Source organism: Corapipo altera, unplaced genomic scaffold, assembly GCF_003945725.1.
Source record: "Corapipo altera isolate COAL_440 unplaced genomic scaffold, ASM394572v1 45, whole genome shotgun sequence".
Lineage (NCBI taxonomy): Eukaryota > Metazoa > Chordata > Aves > Passeriformes > Pipridae > Corapipo > Corapipo altera.
Window position 1 is genome coordinate 11,420,589 of NW_020884877.1, and position 19,566 is coordinate 11,440,154.

A 19,566-nucleotide genomic window follows, 5' to 3' on the forward strand; every position below is an offset into this window, starting at 1 on the left:
AAGAATGTAAAGTATAATTTTGCACAAAAGCTATTTTGGCAAAACAAGTAGTAGTTGTTAGCTACAACACTTGGAAGCCTCTGCCATACGCTCAAATATAAATTTAGATAAGAAAAGTGGATGGGGAAAAAACAGAGCCAGGAAAGTAAACAGTGTGTGTAGCAGAAAACAGTTGCATTTACAGTACTATCCAGCTTCTGGAGAGAAGCCAGAGACCTTCCCATGAAATCCTTCTGTGCTTTTAACGCTGTTGCAAAGCTTCAGGGATTTCTAATTGTATAAACAGTTATGGGAAAATGAGATTAACTGTGACATCTATGTCCAGCCAGTGCTTAAAGTGATGACTGCATCTCAGCATCAGTCATTTTAGAATACGAAGTTTCTGACTAGCAATTCATATGAATTTAGCAAAATTGTCTCAAATTCAACCAGCTAGGAGTTTCTTTTCAGTCTGATTATACAGTCAGCATTCCAAAGCTAAAGCATGTACAGTAGATCTCATTCCTCTGAAATACATTTAGATGTTTGGTTGTCTTTTGATTTTAAATAATGCAGCTCGTCCAATATTTTTATTATGATAAAATTCTAATGCTTTAAAAATCTGCCCTTCACATAAGCCTAAGCATAGATATTTTAAAATTACTTACTGTACATCTTCATATTTTGTTAAGGCATGAACAATGGCATATGAATGGGAACAGCTTCCAGAAAAGCATATCTTTTTGACAAAGGCCAGTCCAAGCACATCACATCAAAGGACTAACCTGAAGCCAGAAATGTCAGTGTTGTGACTCAAGAGTTTTTAACAAAAATAGTTGAAACAAAATGGATGTTTTTCTCTTTTTCTTCCTTTTTTTTTTTAATTTAAAGTGTATTACTCTTAATGTCTGTTTAAAGCACCGATTGCAGTCTTGCGCTTACCACCTCTTCTGAGTGACTTTGGATAACTCATCTGCTTCTTTTGTTCTGAATTTTCAGCATATGAAACTTTAAAAGGTTTTTGTTCCTTTTTTTTTCTTTTTAAATGGCTGCTGCAAAATTAAAAAGATCCAGAAGTGGTCAGGGGCCTGGTCTAATGCACTTTCAAAAGTCCATTATAAAGATGAATATAAATGTGTATGATACGTTTTTTCCGTAGACCCACAAACCACGCTTAGCTATAAGAAACATATTGTGCATAGTTATTTTTTTTCTTCAGAGTGATATGTTTACTAGATCTACATTCTCAGTTTACCAGAGTACAGGAATGTCTACTTTACTAAAGCCAGGATCCTTTCGCAGTTCCCAGTAGGTTTCATTGGTAACCCAAGCTTCTCTTTGATTAGCGTCGATAACTTTTCTGTAGAAAGGGAAAAAAAAAAAAAGAGGGAGAAAGAGAGGGAAAAAATTTTTGACCATAGATCTCTACTCTTATGCAATGTAAAATCAAATTTCACACCTCTCTGATCTAACCAATATTAAATACGATTTTATATTTCTAAAGGACACAAGAACAGTCAGGGATTTAAAAACAAAAATCAACCTCTATCTATATCAAAAATGGAAGACAGAGAAAACAGTCTGCAAACAGATTGCAAACCTGTTGTCTGATATGTGTGAAGAGGTCTTAGAGCCATACAAAATCTCTTTGGCCATTACAGATTCTGATTATGTGCAGGGGATCACTCAATAGATGTAAGCCTTTTACCATTTATTTTTTTTGTCTCCCCTATATTTTGCTCACATTATACTACCACTGCATCAAGCACATTCAGTCTTTTCACTTTTGATTCCCCATGCTAAATATCAGGCTATTTGGTATGACTATCCCTTGTTTCAGAAGAATGCTTAATGAAAAACCAACAGCCAAAAAAGCCCTTCCTTCAAAAATAAATAAACTTTAAGTGTATACACATACATTTATATATATACTTTTTAGACATATATATGTTCTATGTTGTTGTTCAGGCCACACATTGCTTGGTTTATGCAATGACTTAAAAAAATAACCTAGGTAAATCTGAGATTTCAATATTATACTTCTATGCCACTTCAAAGTTCAAAAACATTGGCCAAGGGGTTCATTTGGCTTGTATAGCTGTTGTCCATTGTGAGAAAGTGATCTTTCCATTACGAAGCTTTAAACTATGTAAAAAATGCTTCACGCAGAGATCAGGTATCTAATTATGTTTCTTGAAACTGCAACTTTCCGAGCTTTCATGATTAACAGACTAGGTTGGTGGTAACTTTTGTAGTACTTTGTCCAGTTACACTATAGAAAACAGACTTATCACTCAAGTATATAGACTCACTTAAAAAATTTGGGTACATATTCGATGCCATTTTCTTCCATGTACCGCCTCCGAGCTCTCTGAAGTTCCTCTATTCTTTGTTTCTCAGATGCTGCTGCTTCTATATTTCCTTCCTCCAGAAGCCTGTAGGAATAACAGCAGGCCCTATAACAATCATTCAGCATTGACTACAAGGGATTTTTTTAGCACCAATCATCACAAAAGGCAAGCAGAAGCCAAGTCTGCTGTCTGTGTTGTACCTACTTTCAGATCTAGTCTGAGATGTGACTTCCCAGCTACATGTGCCTGACCTATAGCCTAAGGCATACACTTTCTTCAGTAACTTTAGCATATCACAAATGCTAAAGTACTATGAACTGAGAATTTGGAGGGAATTAGTGTTGCTTCCATTCATAGCAGGAGGGCATGACATTCAGAGCCTGTCTTTCAGCTTGTTAGGAGAAATCTGCCCCAAGATTGCACTATAGCTTTACCACTGAAGAAGCTTTCTACTTTAACTCAACTGGGTAAAGCAGAAATTTGATTGCAATACTGTCTTCTCTACTAGCAGAATTCTCCAAAGCTTAATTCAGACTGCAGTGAAGACACAGACAAAATTCAAGACTCAGTCAAACCCAGCCTTAAGCCCACCAAATATTAAGTGTATAAATAAGCATTCTTGCCTTTGATCTGGCCTGAAGCGGGCGTCTGTTGCAGGAAGAAGATCTTTCAATAAAGGATCTAATTCATTTAGCTCAATAGCAAACCTTGTGAAGCCATAATAACGTTCATAATTGGTTGGCATCGAGCCTGTATGCATATAAGAGAAAGAAAAAAGCTTTTCAAGCTATTACTCTAAATATGCAAGAGATTCCTTTATTTATTAAATTTTAACAGAAAAAAATAATATATTTTACTATTACAATTATTACAATTAAAAAGCATCAAAACTAAGTGGAACAAAATTCACCAAATATTAATTTCAACTGCTTATCTGCAGAGGTTGTAATTACATGCTAATAGACTAAAAATTTTATGATCTTCACTTCTCTTAAAATAAAAATTAATGTTTTCAAGATTTTCAAGTTAAAAATAATTTGCTGTTCCCCAGAAAGTGGGCTTAACAAATATCTGTCTAAAACCTGACCTTAACTGATCTTTAGAGTTAATTTTGGAACTTACTGCTCACTCACAGACTGATTCCACTGTCCAACACCTTACTGCACTATCAGCAGTCAGAGTAGACATTGCAGAGAGCAGGGTGCAAAACAGGGCTCAAAATACTATAGATACAGCGCAGGATTCAAAATACTAAGAATAGTGACAATTCCTGGATAATGCATGTATGAAAGATACATGCATGTACAAAAGATACAGATGCAAAGGATGATTCATTCAACCTCAGTGCCTCTAAGCAAGCAGTAAGGAAGCTGAAATTAGATCTTAAAATCATAGGTGCTTACCATCTCTGATGACCAATTCTTTAAGCTAATAAAACTAATAAAGACAACAAACTCAAACTCGTATTTGTTGAATCCAAGTGAGTTACCTCACTCTCTGTGAGAAGGCAGACTGGCCAGCCCAGACACCCATTTTTTTTCTTAAGTTTATTCTTATGTTGACCCTAAGAATCCAGTCTGACCTGGAGTCAGACTGTGATGTAGAAGATTATGCCCTGTAAGAACACTTTCATTTATCATTATTTTAAAGTCATGTAAGTTCTTGTTTATTTGTCTAGCCAGGAATTTTAATTTTTCTAGCAGTATTTTGTGTACTTAAAGTGAAGGCTAAAACAGCTTTACATAGTCTACGTTTATCTCACAACACCTGCTGGAGTTTCTTATGAGCTTCCTACCTGGCCTCCATATGCATTTGGCTGAAGGTGCAACTCCACAGTAAAGGCCTTCATGCCACTTTCCAAAGAGACGATGAACCACTTTCCCTTCTTGATCTATCACAACACCCTGGACTTCATTTACATTTGAATTCCAGTAGTTCACCTGCAAGTTTAAGCAAAAATTACTAGTTCATGCTCTTTTTCACTCTACCCATTGTACCAATACACATACTGCATGAATCTTGCTACGTGGCACCCACTGTCCAAATTTTGTATCAGAACTGGGAACCAAGACTACCAAAATTCGAAAGTCAGATGATCTGAATATTAATTGATTTAATATATGAGAAACCTTGAATAATTTTATACGTGGTTTGGGCATAAAAGGATTTAAATTATCTGCACATCTGGGAACTACATTGTCATTCACTAACCCAAATCCCACACAATTCTGCGAAAATGACACTTTGCCAGTCAGAGCCGGCTAACTCTCCTCTTCCTATATGAAGAAATACCCGTACCTGTAAGGAAATCCTCTGATGGGTGCCACGCACTACTGCTTGCAGCAAGGAAGACATTCAGCCAGTATTATTTGTTATTTGTTTCTTTCTATTTCTCTTCTCTGTTTTGCTTTTCTTAGACACATTTATTTCTTACACCTTCATCTAAGAGCCAGTTGCCCGTTCTCAGAACATCAATCAAAACACAGATTTCAGATTTATGGCAACACTCCATTGCTAACACTGCGATGGTAGAGATGTCTTTTGTTGCAATATGAAGACAGACTTATTTTTAGGGGAAATAATTGATAGTAATGATAACACAGCTATACAGAGTTCTATTTTTATATATGGTCGTTGTCTCGATATTAAAATGCTATGAACCAAAGCAGCATTATTTAATCTAAAGAGATAAAATATTGACCAACAAATTCTAGTAAAGGCAGAAGTAAAATAGCACAGTAGCACACAGTGACTTCGTGTTTTCATTGTGGTAATATAAAAAAAATTGACATTTGATTTTTAAGCTGAACCCAGGAACAGTATAGCACACAACTATACAGCAACGGAACACAATCATATCAAACATTCAGTGGAACAGAATCATACCATTTGACATGGCATTTTCATTTGACAATTTACATATTTATGAAAACTGATAAGATAAAATGTGGAATGTGGATTTCAGGAATACTGAAGAAATCAAGAACTGAGGTATGCTTAAATTATGTAATTATATAAATACAGGATATGTATTAGGATCCATATGTTACCTTGACAAATGTGAGTTTACAGATACAAATACTGCTTTTTGTGTTTCTGATAGTTATCTCTCCATAGTGCTCTATCCATCTCCTTCCACTAAGAATATTATGTATGCAAGTAGTGACTTTGTTCCAGACGTAGTAGTCTCCGTACCTAAGAACAGATTAAAAACTAGTTGGTAACATCTATTAATCATGATCTTTACTGACAAAAAAAGTAAAACATTGCTCCATTATTGTAAATACAAGATCATATTGCTCATAAATGTCTGCATAGCTTACAATAATGAAGTACTGCTTCTGGGTACATTATTAATCCTCCTTAGAGAAGCTCACCTAAGCTCCTGTGCAGAGAACTGCAGAATGAAGTGGTGCTATGAACCACAGATCAAGACATTATGAACCACTGAAGCCCTGCATGGAATATTCACTGTCCTCACAGTAAAGTGCTTTGGCCACAATTCCTCTAGGGGCAGGATGGTGTCTCACAGACCAACATATGGCTGAACTGAGGTTATAAGCTGACAATATAAATAAATCACAAACAGAACAAAACAAATATGAAAAGAAGATCAAGGAAAGGAAGGAAGCCAGGAGCACACTGGTGCATCATCCCTTTCCCTCTGTAACAACTATCCAGAGCCAGAGGATCTCTAATGTCAAACAAGAATAAAATGAGGGTATTATATCGTGCAAAGCACATTCTCCATCAGAGCTTCAGAGTCTTACCTGCGGTGAAACTACTACTTCTCACTACTCTGCCAACATCCGAAGAACATGCTTTAGTTTATCTACATTTTGAAAAAAGGACTTATATGGTCACTAGCGGTTGTTCTGACGGAACACTTAGCAACACTGAGAGCTTTAGGACAGTGCTAGCTGCTGACAGTCCTATACGGCAGCCTTGTTCACTACTGCACATATAAAACATGGGTTCTCTCTCCTGAAACATTTCTATCCCACTCTCTCCATTGCTCTGTAGAGAGTTTGCATATTTTTCCTACAAAAAATGAAATGGATCTTCAGGCTCAAAAATGCTTCAGTAACCCCACCTGAACACTAAGGAGACATGTAAGCCAGGCACTAACCCTCACCAGTACAATTCATGGGATGTCTGTATACCTTTTCCCCCATATTCACAAGGCAGTACAGATTAGATTCCAGCAAAAACTGAAAACAAAAGGAGAGGACAGTAGCTTACTTTGGAAGAGTCACATTCAAGGTTCCAACTGGCAGAATTTCCATTGATTTCCCCCAGAATTTGTTTTTCCATCTGATATCTGAGTATAATAGTGAAAGATTTAAAAGTCTCCCCCTTGCAGTGATCAGTGTGACATGAGAGATGATCTGATCTGTGCTAGACCACCCGGTTCAAAATAGGACAGTAGATAGTATCAATTTGCCATGATAATACAAAAGAAAAAAAAATACTAGAAAATTACATTAGGTCAGAAAAACTAAAGATAAGTTTAATTTTCTTCTAGGAATCATGTCTGTGCTACATTATTGTCAAATCCCTCATGAAGACATTCAATATAAATTAAAGGCATATGTCAATAGGTACAAGGAAAAAAAGTTATTTGTTCAAATGTGTAAAAAGAATTGCTTGCATTTGTAAGAAATAGTAACTTTCTTGGTAAAAAGCTTTTAAACAGAAAAGTAAAAACAGACTGCAAATGACAAGGAAAGTTGTAACACATCTGCTCACTCTTAAGAATGAGAATTTGGAGTGAAATCAGAGCATCAGTTTATAATATGTTACTTAAAAAATAAGCAGAAAAATTTTGAGTAAGTTCCAAACGCAAATCTCAGCTTGTACAGACAATGTTTTTACTTGACAATGAAAAAGGAGTTATGCTTTTAAATTAAAAAAGTATACCTTGCCAAAACACAAAGTTCTTCGATTCACAGTGACAGGCCGAAATTGGAGGATGGTGGCTAACCTGGAAAACAGTTTGGCTGAGTTAAAAGCATTTCATTTTCATTCCTAAGACAGTACAATTGTTATTGAAATACGAAAATACTAAATAGCCCCCACTCTTCAGTAGCCTATGTGTCTAGGAAAACAGAGACAACTTAAATGTTTGTACTTAAAACAGTTCCTTGCGATTACTATAAAAACGTATACCTTCTAGCATTTAATGAAACTCACTTATACTAACAATATTTATTTACTACTAAGAAAGCAAACCATTCTAACTAGAAATAAAAAATTATATTGTTCTATAAAAATGAAGAAACCAAAATATAAATCTAAATGGGAGTTTCTACCTAGAAAAAAGTTTTACCTGCTCTGAGAAAAATCTAAATCCTTTGTCTTCTCTAATACATTCATAAGTTTCTCCAAGCACAGGGTTAAATGGCTTGCTTCCTGCTCTAAAGTAGGTAGAGGCATAGCCTGACGCTGCAAAAGCAGCTATGAGAACCTGTAAAAATACAGACAAGCACGTGAGAATAGGCAGAGATTCTTGTGTACATGCCATTACTATATGGTATCACACAACTCAGTCTACCCAGACTGAAAACTGGATTAATGAAGCACGCCTGAGAATGAAGCCATGCATCCCAGCCAAAACTAGCATAAACTGTATTCCTTTTGTTGATATAATTTCTTTTTATTCATGGCCTCATTCGGTCTTTCAACAGTCCCTTAAAACTACAATTTGCACATGACACTGTTTTTCTACCTTCAACCAGGTCTGTTGTCTGCAAACAGAGAGAGCAAAAGAGGACCTGGCCTGGACCTCCACTCAGCAACTCCCTTTTCAATACAGACAGAAGAAGTGCTACACTAAATTTATTACCATGCGTTCATAAGGGTCATCTGTTTCAGCAGCCTTGTCCAAGAGTTCACTGTATTCCAGCTCTTCACAAAGATGTTGCAAGGTATTCAGAGGTTCATTTAGCTCAACTGGCATGGATACTTTGGAAAGATCTTTGCCAATGTTATTTCTCAAAATATTCCACAGATTGATGTTACTGGTGTCAGGGCTGGGAGCTGGGAGACAAGTTCTCCGTCCATTTCTGAATGCGCCTCCCGTTAGCTCACCATTAAGAACTGGGAAGGGAAAAAAATATTATCATAAGAAAGAACCAGATTAAGAAAAATAGACTTCTCCATCGAACCAATTCATTGCCAGAACAAGCAAGCCCAACTTCACTGTTTTCAGCTGAGTTGGTCTTGTACAGACATGCAGTAATTCTGGTACATGAACATAGCAAATGTAATTTTCCAAAGTTTGAAACACAGTATACTTTGCCGAGAAATGTTGTCTGCAACACTGGTGTTGTCCTCAGATATATTGTCGCTCACATCACTGATATAAGATTCATCATCAGAAGCCTAAAACATAAATAAAATATCAATTAACTCAAATGCATATAAAATATACTGCCAAATTAGACAAAAATAGTAAACTGAAACACAAATATTCAAAGAAATAATATTTACTCAATTAGAGCTTTTAACTAAATCAGTTGGATGTTTCAATCAGCCCATACTGCTGATGCACTAAAGGTGTCAAAAAAAATGCTACATTTTCCTCATGTTTCTGAATTTCTTACTATGAAGCCAAAACCAGACATTAAATTTGCAAAAGGTGGCTTCAAGTGAGATCAGAGATGAACAAAAAATTGACAACATAATGTGATAGGGATGGAAGGTGAGATGAGAGAGTCCGATTTGTGCTCTTTATAAAGAAGCAAATGATAAAACGCAGCTTCTGTTTCAGAAAAAACTTATATCAATATCAACCTATAATTTTGCAAAACAAGAATCACTATCAACCTATCATTTTGCAAAACAAGAATCACACTGGTGTTAGGACTGGTTTTAAGAATTGTTTTAAACAATAATTTTTTCCAGAAATACTACTTTTTTGTCTATTTCTCTCATTATAGAGATTAACTTTATGTGTATAGTAGAAGACTGTTGTTTGGGGGTTTTTTTAAGAATATTTTAGAATCTAAATTTAGTTGACTGCATAGTCAGACATAACTGTTCCTGTCTATGTCATCCTTATGTGGAACTAGAAAGGACATGCACTGAACATAAGCTACTGACACAAATAACTTTCAACTCAGTTTTACACTTCAGGGAACATCTGCACCTCGTCACATGGTAGTCTCATGTTTATTTATCTATGTCTTCTAAGTAGCATTATATAAAAAAAAAGTAATTCGGTAGTGGTAGCAGTACCTAAATCTGTCCAACAGCAAAGCTGCAGCGTGGTGTCATAGCCTACCTCGTTTTCTGAGGAGCTGGCAGATAAAAGCACTTCCTGTGCATCAAAGAACTCTGAAACAGATTCAGACATAGAGAGCCTGCTTTCATTAGAAACTTGCTGAGACAGTGGCAAACTGACATGAATTTGTTCACCTGTCTGTAAATAAAGCACAGAAAAGTAAAATTATTATTTCTAATATACAAGAAATATGCATAGAAGGTGTAAATCACCTAATTTTTTTATGCCAAATATAAGCACAGAGAGTAAAGACAGCATTTTAGTAGTACTGTGTGTGTACCTAACAGATGAGACTGAGAATTACAAAATTAAGCGCATTTTAAACAGAGAGATACATGTCCTCATTTGAGACCTGCTCAGCATCTACTGCTAAGTTTTAGTAGTATGAAGTTGCAGATTTAATTCTCTATTGAAAGGAATGATTTTGTGGACAATAGCTGTATTGTGTCAGACAAGTTCAAACATGAAATTCAGATGAAAGGACACCTGGTTATAACAAATTACATCACTGGGATACAACTAAAATTTGAATATAAATTTTTATAAGGTCAGGGAGTTATAAGTTACTTTCCAAATAAATGACCTGGTGAATCAGTTTAGTAACAATGTTTGTAATGTCTGAATATTTAGGAGGATGGGTATAATATATATTTGTATATGTATATATATGTATATATATGTATATATTTAAATAAATATGTATATATTTATTTCATGTTTGTACTCCAAATCTCATCTGAATTATGCCATTAACACTGACTCAATACTACTAAAGGGAACAAACTCTCTTTGGCTGTCGCATTACGGAAAATTAAGATTCCCTCCCTGTACCATTTTACGAAAGGATCTGCTGCTGTGGAGGGAAACAGGCTTCTGACTTAATCCCTTAATTTATACAGCATGTTGCTTCTGGGAGATAATACAGATGAAACTACTGAAGCCCTTCTAAACACAGTTAACTCTTCAGATTGCAACTCAATCCCCATTAATCTTATTCCAGATGTCCTGCATGTGGTTTTGTTGACATCTTAATCCGGTAGCATTATTCCATACAGTTACCTCAAAATGCACTAAGAAAAAAAATCACAAAAACTCCCATAAACAAACCAAGAGGTCAAAACCCATTTCTTTTTCATTGAGATTTATAAGCTCGTAGATAGTTTGTGATGCTGGATGAATTACAATGAAAATAGAAGTAATTTCATTGTAATCTTTACAGGAAGTGATTAAAATTTTGAAGTTTTGTATAAGCTAGAGGGACTTGGAAAAATACACATGCCTCTACCTGAAAAAGATGCTTATACGGGAATTATCTACACACTGCAAGATTATACATATACAAAACAATCAATAGAAGAACTGAATGAGAGATCTGGAAACCTCTTTGAAAAGCTCCTTCAGTCAGGCACATTTCTACCAAGATAACAATGTACATCTGAAAAAGAAACAGCTAACCAACAAAAAATACAAAACAGAGGAGATGGCCATTGCCTAGAACTTCACTTCAGATTGCTGTGCTGTGGCACCACTTCACTTTTGTCTTCTGTTGCCTGTCTCCAGCATGCTGGTTTCTTGGAAAAATTGTTTGCACGCTTTCAAAACGCAAATTAACAAAAGTAATTTGAAACATATTTTAACCTTTCTTTCTTGTTGGAAGAAATAACTAGGAGACAAGAGTATGTTAATTGAAATGGCATATGCATAGAAAAAAATAGTAGAAATGACAAATCAAAACCATTTTGGTAAAATCAAGCAGAATGGTTGTCAAAGTAACCATATTAATTGTAATATATTACAGCTCATAAATTCAGATTTGTCATGAGGGAAGCTCACTGTTATTAATACAAATGTTCGCTAATCTGTTGAGCAAAACAAGAAAGACTAGATGTTGCAAGCATATTAGTGTAGTGCTTGGTTCATAGACTGAACCTTTTGACTTTAGCAGTACCACTCAAGATACTTACGAAATGTCAGATCCTTTAAGGAATTGCAAAATAAGGCCTTTAAATACTAAACTGTTCTATTGATTTGGCAAGAAACTGATATACAGAATTGGTTAGGTACTGTGTGTTACATTCAATTACAGTAAAACCTCACTAATTCCCACAGCCAACAATTAATATTCCAAAACTGGAGTCCTTCTCTCTTCCTCTAAAGAGATCAAGCTGAGTTCTTTCATAAGGTCTGACATATGCAAAACAAAAGACAGAAGTTTTATTTTATGTAAGGAAATATAACCTGATTTCTTCTACGAATGAACTTGCCAATCTGAAAAACTCTATTATTTGTCAGGTGTGTTTAAGCTATCAGTGAGAATTAGCAAGGTTTGTCTGTACTCTAAATCCATTAAAGGCCAAAGTCTTACCTCATCAGGACTAGGGATAATATTTACACTGACAACCTGATCACAAATAACAGATTCTGAATGTATTCTGTTCAAGCGACTCCTTAGTTCAGCATTCTGGTTGAGAGCCTTAAAATAAAAATTGCACATTTCATTTAAAATTAAAATGTAAGCATTAAAGACAAAAAAAAAAAAAGGAAAAAAAAAAAGAAAAAAAATCTTCTTCCCCGCAATTTCCTAAGAATCACAGAACCTCCTTTCTTCCACTTATAGAGAGATACCTATTTTGAGATCCTCTCTAACACTATTTAATCTTTGGTTATTTTGCCTTCAGTGATTTTCAGGAAACAGGGGGAACAGATGTTCTCCCACAGTGTAACACTGACATTCTACCTTAATTCTTTAGATAGCTCTTTGGCAGGTGTACTGGTGGGTTATGTACATTATGGAAATGGGGAGTGAATACAGCAAGAAAGAGTGAAACTGCAGAACAACAAATAGGAACTACCCACAAAACACCCAAAGAGGCAATTCTGGGCTTACAACTGTACAGCCCCTTCCAAATCAAGGTTGTCAGCACTTAGAGCCTGAAAACAGAAGTTGCTTCATTCCTGGTAAAATCAACACAACTGCTAGTATCATGGTCTGCCTGTCCAGATCAATCTTACAGATTTGTTTTTGAGTACTTATTTCAAACTACTGATCCATTACAGTGTTACAAATACCAAAAGAATTAGGCTGATATCTGCTATCTGCTGATTTTTCTCCTATTTTAAAGTCCGACCTAGATTATAAATTTGGGTGCACATTTACATATTATCTGTTATTTGGAAAGATTCACACACAAGATTCTGAAATCCAGAAAAAGTAAAATATGCTACATATCTAGAACATGAACTGGCTTAACCTTAATATACTCTCAGCACTGAGGACCATAGAAAAGAACAACAGAAAGACAGGTTGTTTTAGTAGGCAAAGACTTTATGATGAAGTAAGATTCTTGTTCTGTCTCCCCATAGTGCAGACTCAGGAAGAAACTGCACGAATGTACTGAGACAAAGCAGGACCAAAATAAAATAGGTAAATTTAAACTGTCACTAAACAGTTTTTACCCAATTTTGCTTTGTTCTGAAACAGTCTGGGCATGCTTAAAGTTGCCATCTACCAGGAAGGGAAGGTGATGACTTAACAGCAGCCTGGTAGTAGCTTCTTAAACTGCTCAAACCTGGTCATGAGACTGGACAATCCGAGTCACAGTCAATTTTCCATTTATTCTCCATTAACACTATGAACTAATGTGTGACAGTGACTTCTAAACTCACACTGCAGGCCAGGATGTAGAAGAAAACCTGTTTCCTTTTTTTTAATATAAGTTGCTAATAAATCCCCACAGGTCCTAGTTTAATTACCAGAAATGGTTATCCTTACCTCTTAACCTTTTTTTATTACAACACACAGTAATCAATCTGCATAATATGATATGCATCTGTATCTATATCTATAAAAAAGTTTGTCTTTAAACCTCTGCTCATATTCTTGCAGATGCAGTCCTCCATACAGATCCAGCAAAAGCTTTTATGCTTCATTGACAATGAATTAAAAAATTTGAGCTATTTTGTAACGTGAGGACTTATTGTTGCTTTACTCCTCCCCCACTAAAGCAAATTGTAATTTTTCCTTTAGCTTAAGTGGGAGAGATGCTGGACAGTAAGAGGCGTGTATCTGGAAATCCAATTTACCCATGATTATCTTGTAACCCAAGATTCCTTGTGCAGTTAGAGACACAGACATATAAAACAAATCTGACAACATACAGTCAAAATTTAAAACTTAATTATGAAAACAAGAATATCTCCTTGGCTGAGCTGGAAATAGCTCCAGGAAAGATATCTAGCATTTGTACAAAAAGATTTGGTGCTTTTTCTTTACTTTGGAAAACCATAACAGATACATGCTTACACAAACAAATTATATCCTTTACCTCCCTCCACATGCACTGAGGTTAGAGCAATGTCATAACAGAACACATCATAGTTCTAGTCAAGAACTTGGCTTTTTCTTGGCTCCTTTTACCTCAGGAAATGGCTAAAATACAGAAGAAATAGTGCATCTGGCAAGCTAGATGTGCTCAAAATGAAATTAAGAACATACCTGAGAGAGGGACTGTCTGAGGTGTGCTATTTGAGCATTGTGGCCTGTAAGATCCTGCTCTGAAACAATCTGCTTAAGCTTCTCCTTCTCTATAGCTATGCTGTTAAAGGCAGACTTCAAAAGAGAATGCACTAAGCAAAAAGAAAAATAAAACAAGTGTTTCCTTGGCTACAGAAATCACATTGACATCTATTACAATATTTCAGCAATAAAGACAGCGAGTGAGACTTCCATACCACAATTATGGACACTTGAAACAAGGATCTGAACTTCAAGTATTCCATGCCAAATTAAGTACAAACACTTACAGCTTGTGATTGTAATGTGCATACTGTATGTTCACACATAAGTCACCTGGGAATATTCTTGGTACTGAACATATGGAAAGGTGCATGTTTGGTAAAACTGTTTCCAATGTGTGTTCTTTTCTTTCTGTTTTTTATTTGTATGTTTTAGAAAAACAGAAAAATCAGTTCTGCTAAGACTTAATATTGCACTAATTAAGAGGAATACTTGGTCTTTAAACAGCTTTTAAACTTTTTTAAGATGTCAGTCTCACATTTTTTCTGTGCTTGTTATATAACAGATAGCAAACTGATAACAAACCCTTTTAAAAATAGTATTTTTCAGTTTGTAGGAGCATTCATTTACTGACAATAAAAGGGAATTTCTAAAGTACATTCCCTTACATTTTCCATTGTTTCCACTGACATAGAAAATATTGCACAAAAATGAATTGCACAACATTATGTGTAGCAGTGACATTCTGATTGATCTTTGGGGAGAAAGAAAACATTTTATTGAGAAAGAAAATGGTTGCAAGTTCAGTCACATATTTACAGGATGCAAAAAGTAGTTCAGAAGACCTGTAAAACAATCTCACATCAAACAGAGAGTTTACCTATCTCTATATTTTTGATATTCATGGAAAATATAACACATTGCCTTTATGTAAGCCATCTGACCAGCTAAAAATTCTTACACATTATCATTTAATGCAGATGAATGCCCTGGTCATAACTAAGTGAAGGTAATAAAGAAACAACAGAGAAGCACATTACAGGAAAGGCTTGACATTTCCAGTTACCTTTTTGTGCCATCAAGCAGAATTCTTCTTGAAGCTTCATGTACTCAGCAGAGCACTCCAGAGGGTCTGTTACATGGCTTGGGGGAGCCTGAAACTCAATGTCTGCACAAAGGTTGGGATTGGATGAATGCAATCGAATGGGTGACATTGTAGCACTGAAAGGGACCTACAACAAGAAACAGTGAAGAAATATTGTATAAGGTATAACCAAACTTTTGACTCTGTTGAAGCAAAACATAAATTTCTTCTGAAAAGACTTAGTTCAAAATGTGAAGAACATGGTGAGAGTGAACATGTAACTTCTTACTCTCTTAAATCTCAACACAGTTGATGTAGAATTCTCTTGAAGTTTTTCACTGTAACAGACAAAAGGTGACCTAAATACAAAGCTAACAGCTAAGGATGGAGCATTTAAATTCTAATGTTTCAAAAATGGACAATTTCCTAATGCTTAGAAGATTACTGGAAAATTGAACCATGAGACATGCTCCTTTATATTTGAACATTTGAGAGCACATGTAGATGACAGTTGTTACAATACCAACATTTGAAGTATGTAAGTTCCTTCACAGACCTAGAAACAGGACATAACATTACCAAATATATCATTGAAGTTTTTCAAAACTACTCGTAAATCTTTAGCTGAAACTCATTGTAACGGCAACTATGAAGACGGAAAAAGCATACAGTCTTTCTATTTTCTTTCAGACTAAACAAATAAGCAACAATAACAAATAAAATGAAAAATCCACCTGATTTTTGTTTAAAGCGCATGAACCATAAATAAATGCAGAGAGATATGGTTTAGTAAGATGGAGTAAAGAATTTAGTTTATTATCATTTCCACTTCTCTTTCTCCTATAGTTTCAGGTACAGTAATAAAACAAGAATTTCTAAGTTACATATATATATGTATTGTGTATTGAGCAGCTACCTGTATGCTACATATGCAGTATATGGCTACCACTGTTACATATGTGATGTGTGTGTGAGTATATGTTGTATTTTATTTTAATGTTACCATTTACACACATTTGTATGAAAATCAGGCCAAGAACCCAATTTTCAAATGTAAATGCAAAGGAAAGGCATGCAGAACTAAATTCTGTTACTTAAACTTTAAGCACTGTTTAACATAGTAAGCACTGTTTAACACATTAAATCTAATTAATTTCATCATATTGATCAAATATCAAGAATTTTCACACTGCAGCCCAATGTAATTAATCAAATATGAACAATGAGGCCAAAATATAAAATGTCTCTTCCAAGGCATGATAAAGAGTAACAGACAACGTAAAAAGTCATATTACTAAGAATTTTTATCAACAGATTAGTTCTATGCTGCCATCAGTGGTTGAACTTGGTACCTTGTTATTTGATTAGACTGGGGAATGGTTTTATCAAGCCCTTCCTGTAAAAGCTGTATATGTTTTTGATTTCTGATTCTCCAATGTAATCCTCAAAATCCTGTGGGATCTATTCATCATGGCACTCATGAGCATATTCTATGAAATACCATTTTCCACTCTGTTCTTCCTCAATTTCCATATATATATAGCATATAAAACATTAGCTTTGTGGCACCTATCCAATATAAGGTTTACTCCTTCTCTCATGTATTTTGTGTTCTAGTTATATCAACAAAGTAGGTAGTTTTTACTGGACCTCATTTTAGCCTCATATCAAGAAGATTTCATTAACAGGAGATGTATAGAATAAATTCCTTCCATTTGTACTGGATATTTAACCCATTATCTTCTTTGCAAGCACCAGACTGCCTCTTTTAAGAGCCCAGGAAAACTAGGTTAACAGACTACTGTGGCTAAACGTAGGTTAATTTCAAATTTCCTTTAAAAAACCTTTCCTCTTCTTAAATCGGAGAGCATGTTCCAGAACCTTCTGATGGGGAGCACCACAAAGGTTCCACTGCTCCAGGTGGCTCCAGGAGGGCAGAGTAGCCCTGATACCTCTGCGTGTGTGGAGCATGTACCTAACCCTTCAGACCATCCAGAAGGCAGGAAAGAAGCTGATCCCAGCTATAATGCAGGAGCTTGAGGGAGAGTCCCCCCATGTGCCTGTGGAGATGGGTCAGGCTGTCCCAGACCCACACAGACTAGGAGAGCTGCAGGCAGACTGCCCACACGTTGTGGGGGGCTCTTAGTCACTCTGTGATGAATCTGGCTGAAGAGATCTGCTTTAGATTCATCATTTCTGCCTCATACCTCAGCTGGGCAGGCTGAAAAGGACTCTTTCTGAAGTGAGGTTTACTGGAAAAAAATATTTTAATTTATGTCCTAGAAGCAGAATTTACATGTTCTACAAGTACTGTCACACTACGTGCAAGAAATATACATTCACATGACAGAGATAAGTAGCTGCCTTGCTGACTGCTTTAAATGCAAGCACCAAAAATACTGAACTATTGATTGACATGAACTCTCCTCATATGCACCTTTTAGAAAAGTTTCCAACTTACTTTCTATAACAGATGAAAAAACCCACATTAAACAAAAATTTTCATTCTCTTTCATAGGCAAGAGTACAAAAGCACTGCCAACGTATTTTTCTTACCCTTCCTCCCTTGCACTGACGTGTTTTCTCTCTATATTAATGGTGACTTGATTCTTACTTTATAACCCATTCACATTTTGGTTGTTTTTCATTGTTGTTGTTTTGAAAGTTTTTAAAAAAATATTTAGCCTCTTGATGCATGACTGTAGTTTCCTTCATACACACCCTTCCAGACATGACCTCAGATGAACCTTGTCCTAACTTCCTGCTTTATGCCAGAGGCATAATACCCACTCATCCATCACCTTCTTCAGAATTATGTTTTAATGTAGGAACAGACTGTTCCTGGTGGAGTGGGTTGTAAGGAAAATGTCCTCTTTCTGCTGTGCATTTAACTGATATAATTTCTGTGTCCCTTGGTCTATGCACACAGAGAGACGAGAGAGAGACTGGGAGAGACGAGCACTTTGCTGCATCAGCCAGGAATAACACGGCATGGCCACAAACACTGTAACAGCTGCAGAGTCATTTTGGTGCCTCTAGTCTTCCTTCCTCCTGCACTTTTTCCAGTTACTCCAAGACCTCCTTCAACTGGTCCTCACTTCAGCTGCAGGTAACAACTCAGCAATTCCCTATACTCTTAATGCCTTCCAATCAAAGTCCAGTTGTATTTGTCCACTGAAGCATCTTCAGGTAAGGAGTACAACCCTTACCAATGCTGTTTAACTACTGCTGAACCTACTGGTAAGAGCCTCCCACCAACTCAGTTGCTCAGCCAAGTAAATCCGGAATCAGGCTGATTTCTCTGCTATGCAGGGAGACTGATGAAGTCAAAATAGCAATCCATTATTGCACAGAGCGTTCAGCATCAACTCTTTAGGGAGGAATAAACTTAGATGAGGTAATCTGGAAACTGGAGAAACACTGATTTCTCGCATGCTTTTTAGGAGGGCATAGCAGTAACTGAGTTTGCAGTTCAGGTAGCAGAAGCTCAAGATAGGCTCAAGCAGAGACTGTCTGATCTAGGGGATTTTAGCTATGGCCTGGAACAGCAGACCCTGGAGTACTTTAGCCTGGTGACGATATTCACCGCTTGGGCTTTATAAGAGATATGCATTTAAAGCTCATTTCAATCTTTGGCTGCACAGAGTCTTCCCTATCTAGCTGCTGTACTATTTAGTTGATGGATTAGTACTAATGTCTATACTGTGTATTCCTAATGAGTATTTTCTTGATAAAGCAGCAGCTGAAGATATACTTTGGATGCTAATTTGATTTCACAAACAGGAATTCCCCCACCTAATTCCCAGCCTCTGTATTGATTTCATAGCTCCATACTTTCTGTCAAAGACTTAGAGAATTAGGAAAACCAAATACAGACACTGAAGTAGTAATATGACTTTTTGGGATTATGGAATGTAAACAGAAAGTGTCTCAAAAGAAAAGGCTAACCTTTATTACTTATAAAATTAATAAAATTTTATAATTCCATGGTTGTTCATAACAAATCTCCTTAGTTCTGCTGTCTTGCTACAGACTGTCACAACAATCTTCAGCAGAATTTGATCATTGTTTTATACTATTTTATAGCATATAGCAGAGTATGTCAAAGACATGTTCAAATAGGGCAGGGCCTGAGTCAAACTGTCACTTGCACTTGCATAAAGGAGGAGGGACATGTACCATGTAAACAAGCTCAGACCCACATTTATGGAAATAATTTCTGTTGGACCTGACCACTCCTAAGGAACTCAGCTAAAAGTGGGTAGCACAGACACCTCCAAAAAGTGCAAGAAACATTTTCATAAGCTTATCACAATCAAGTTATACCGCTTCCCATCTTTAGAGCTATCCC

The 19,566-nt window shown here is 36.0% G+C and overlaps 1 protein-coding gene across 6 annotated transcripts in view; it reads right to left on the reverse strand.

The window, feature by feature from the left end:
• Window positions 1-850: 850 nt before the first annotated feature.
• OSBPL6 (oxysterol binding protein like 6) overlaps window positions 851-19,566 on the reverse strand; it is an 89,528-nt gene continuing 70,812 nt past the window's right edge. For all 6 annotated transcript variants that reach the window (XM_027636873.1, XM_027636878.1, XM_027636877.1 and 3 more), the window contains 14 exons: window positions 15,198-15,363; window positions 14,111-14,241; window positions 11,981-12,088; window positions 9,616-9,753; window positions 8,627-8,714; window positions 8,176-8,429; window positions 7,660-7,797; window positions 7,251-7,314; window positions 6,573-6,651; window positions 5,381-5,525; window positions 4,126-4,270; window positions 2,954-3,080; window positions 2,292-2,414; window positions 851-1,339 (listed from right to left, as the gene is read on the reverse strand). In XM_027636873.1, coding sequence (XP_027492674.1) covers window positions 1,231-1,339; window positions 2,292-2,414; window positions 2,954-3,080; window positions 4,126-4,270; window positions 5,381-5,525; window positions 6,573-6,651; window positions 7,251-7,314; window positions 7,660-7,797; window positions 8,176-8,429; window positions 8,627-8,714; window positions 9,616-9,753; window positions 11,981-12,088; window positions 14,111-14,241; window positions 15,198-15,363 — 1,815 coding nt within the window. In that variant the 3' untranslated portion in view covers window positions 851-1,230. The remainder of the gene's footprint in view (window positions 1,340-2,291; window positions 2,415-2,953; window positions 3,081-4,125; window positions 4,271-5,380; window positions 5,526-6,572; window positions 6,652-7,250; window positions 7,315-7,659; window positions 7,798-8,175; window positions 8,430-8,626; window positions 8,715-9,615; window positions 9,754-11,980; window positions 12,089-14,110; window positions 14,242-15,197; window positions 15,364-19,566) is intronic.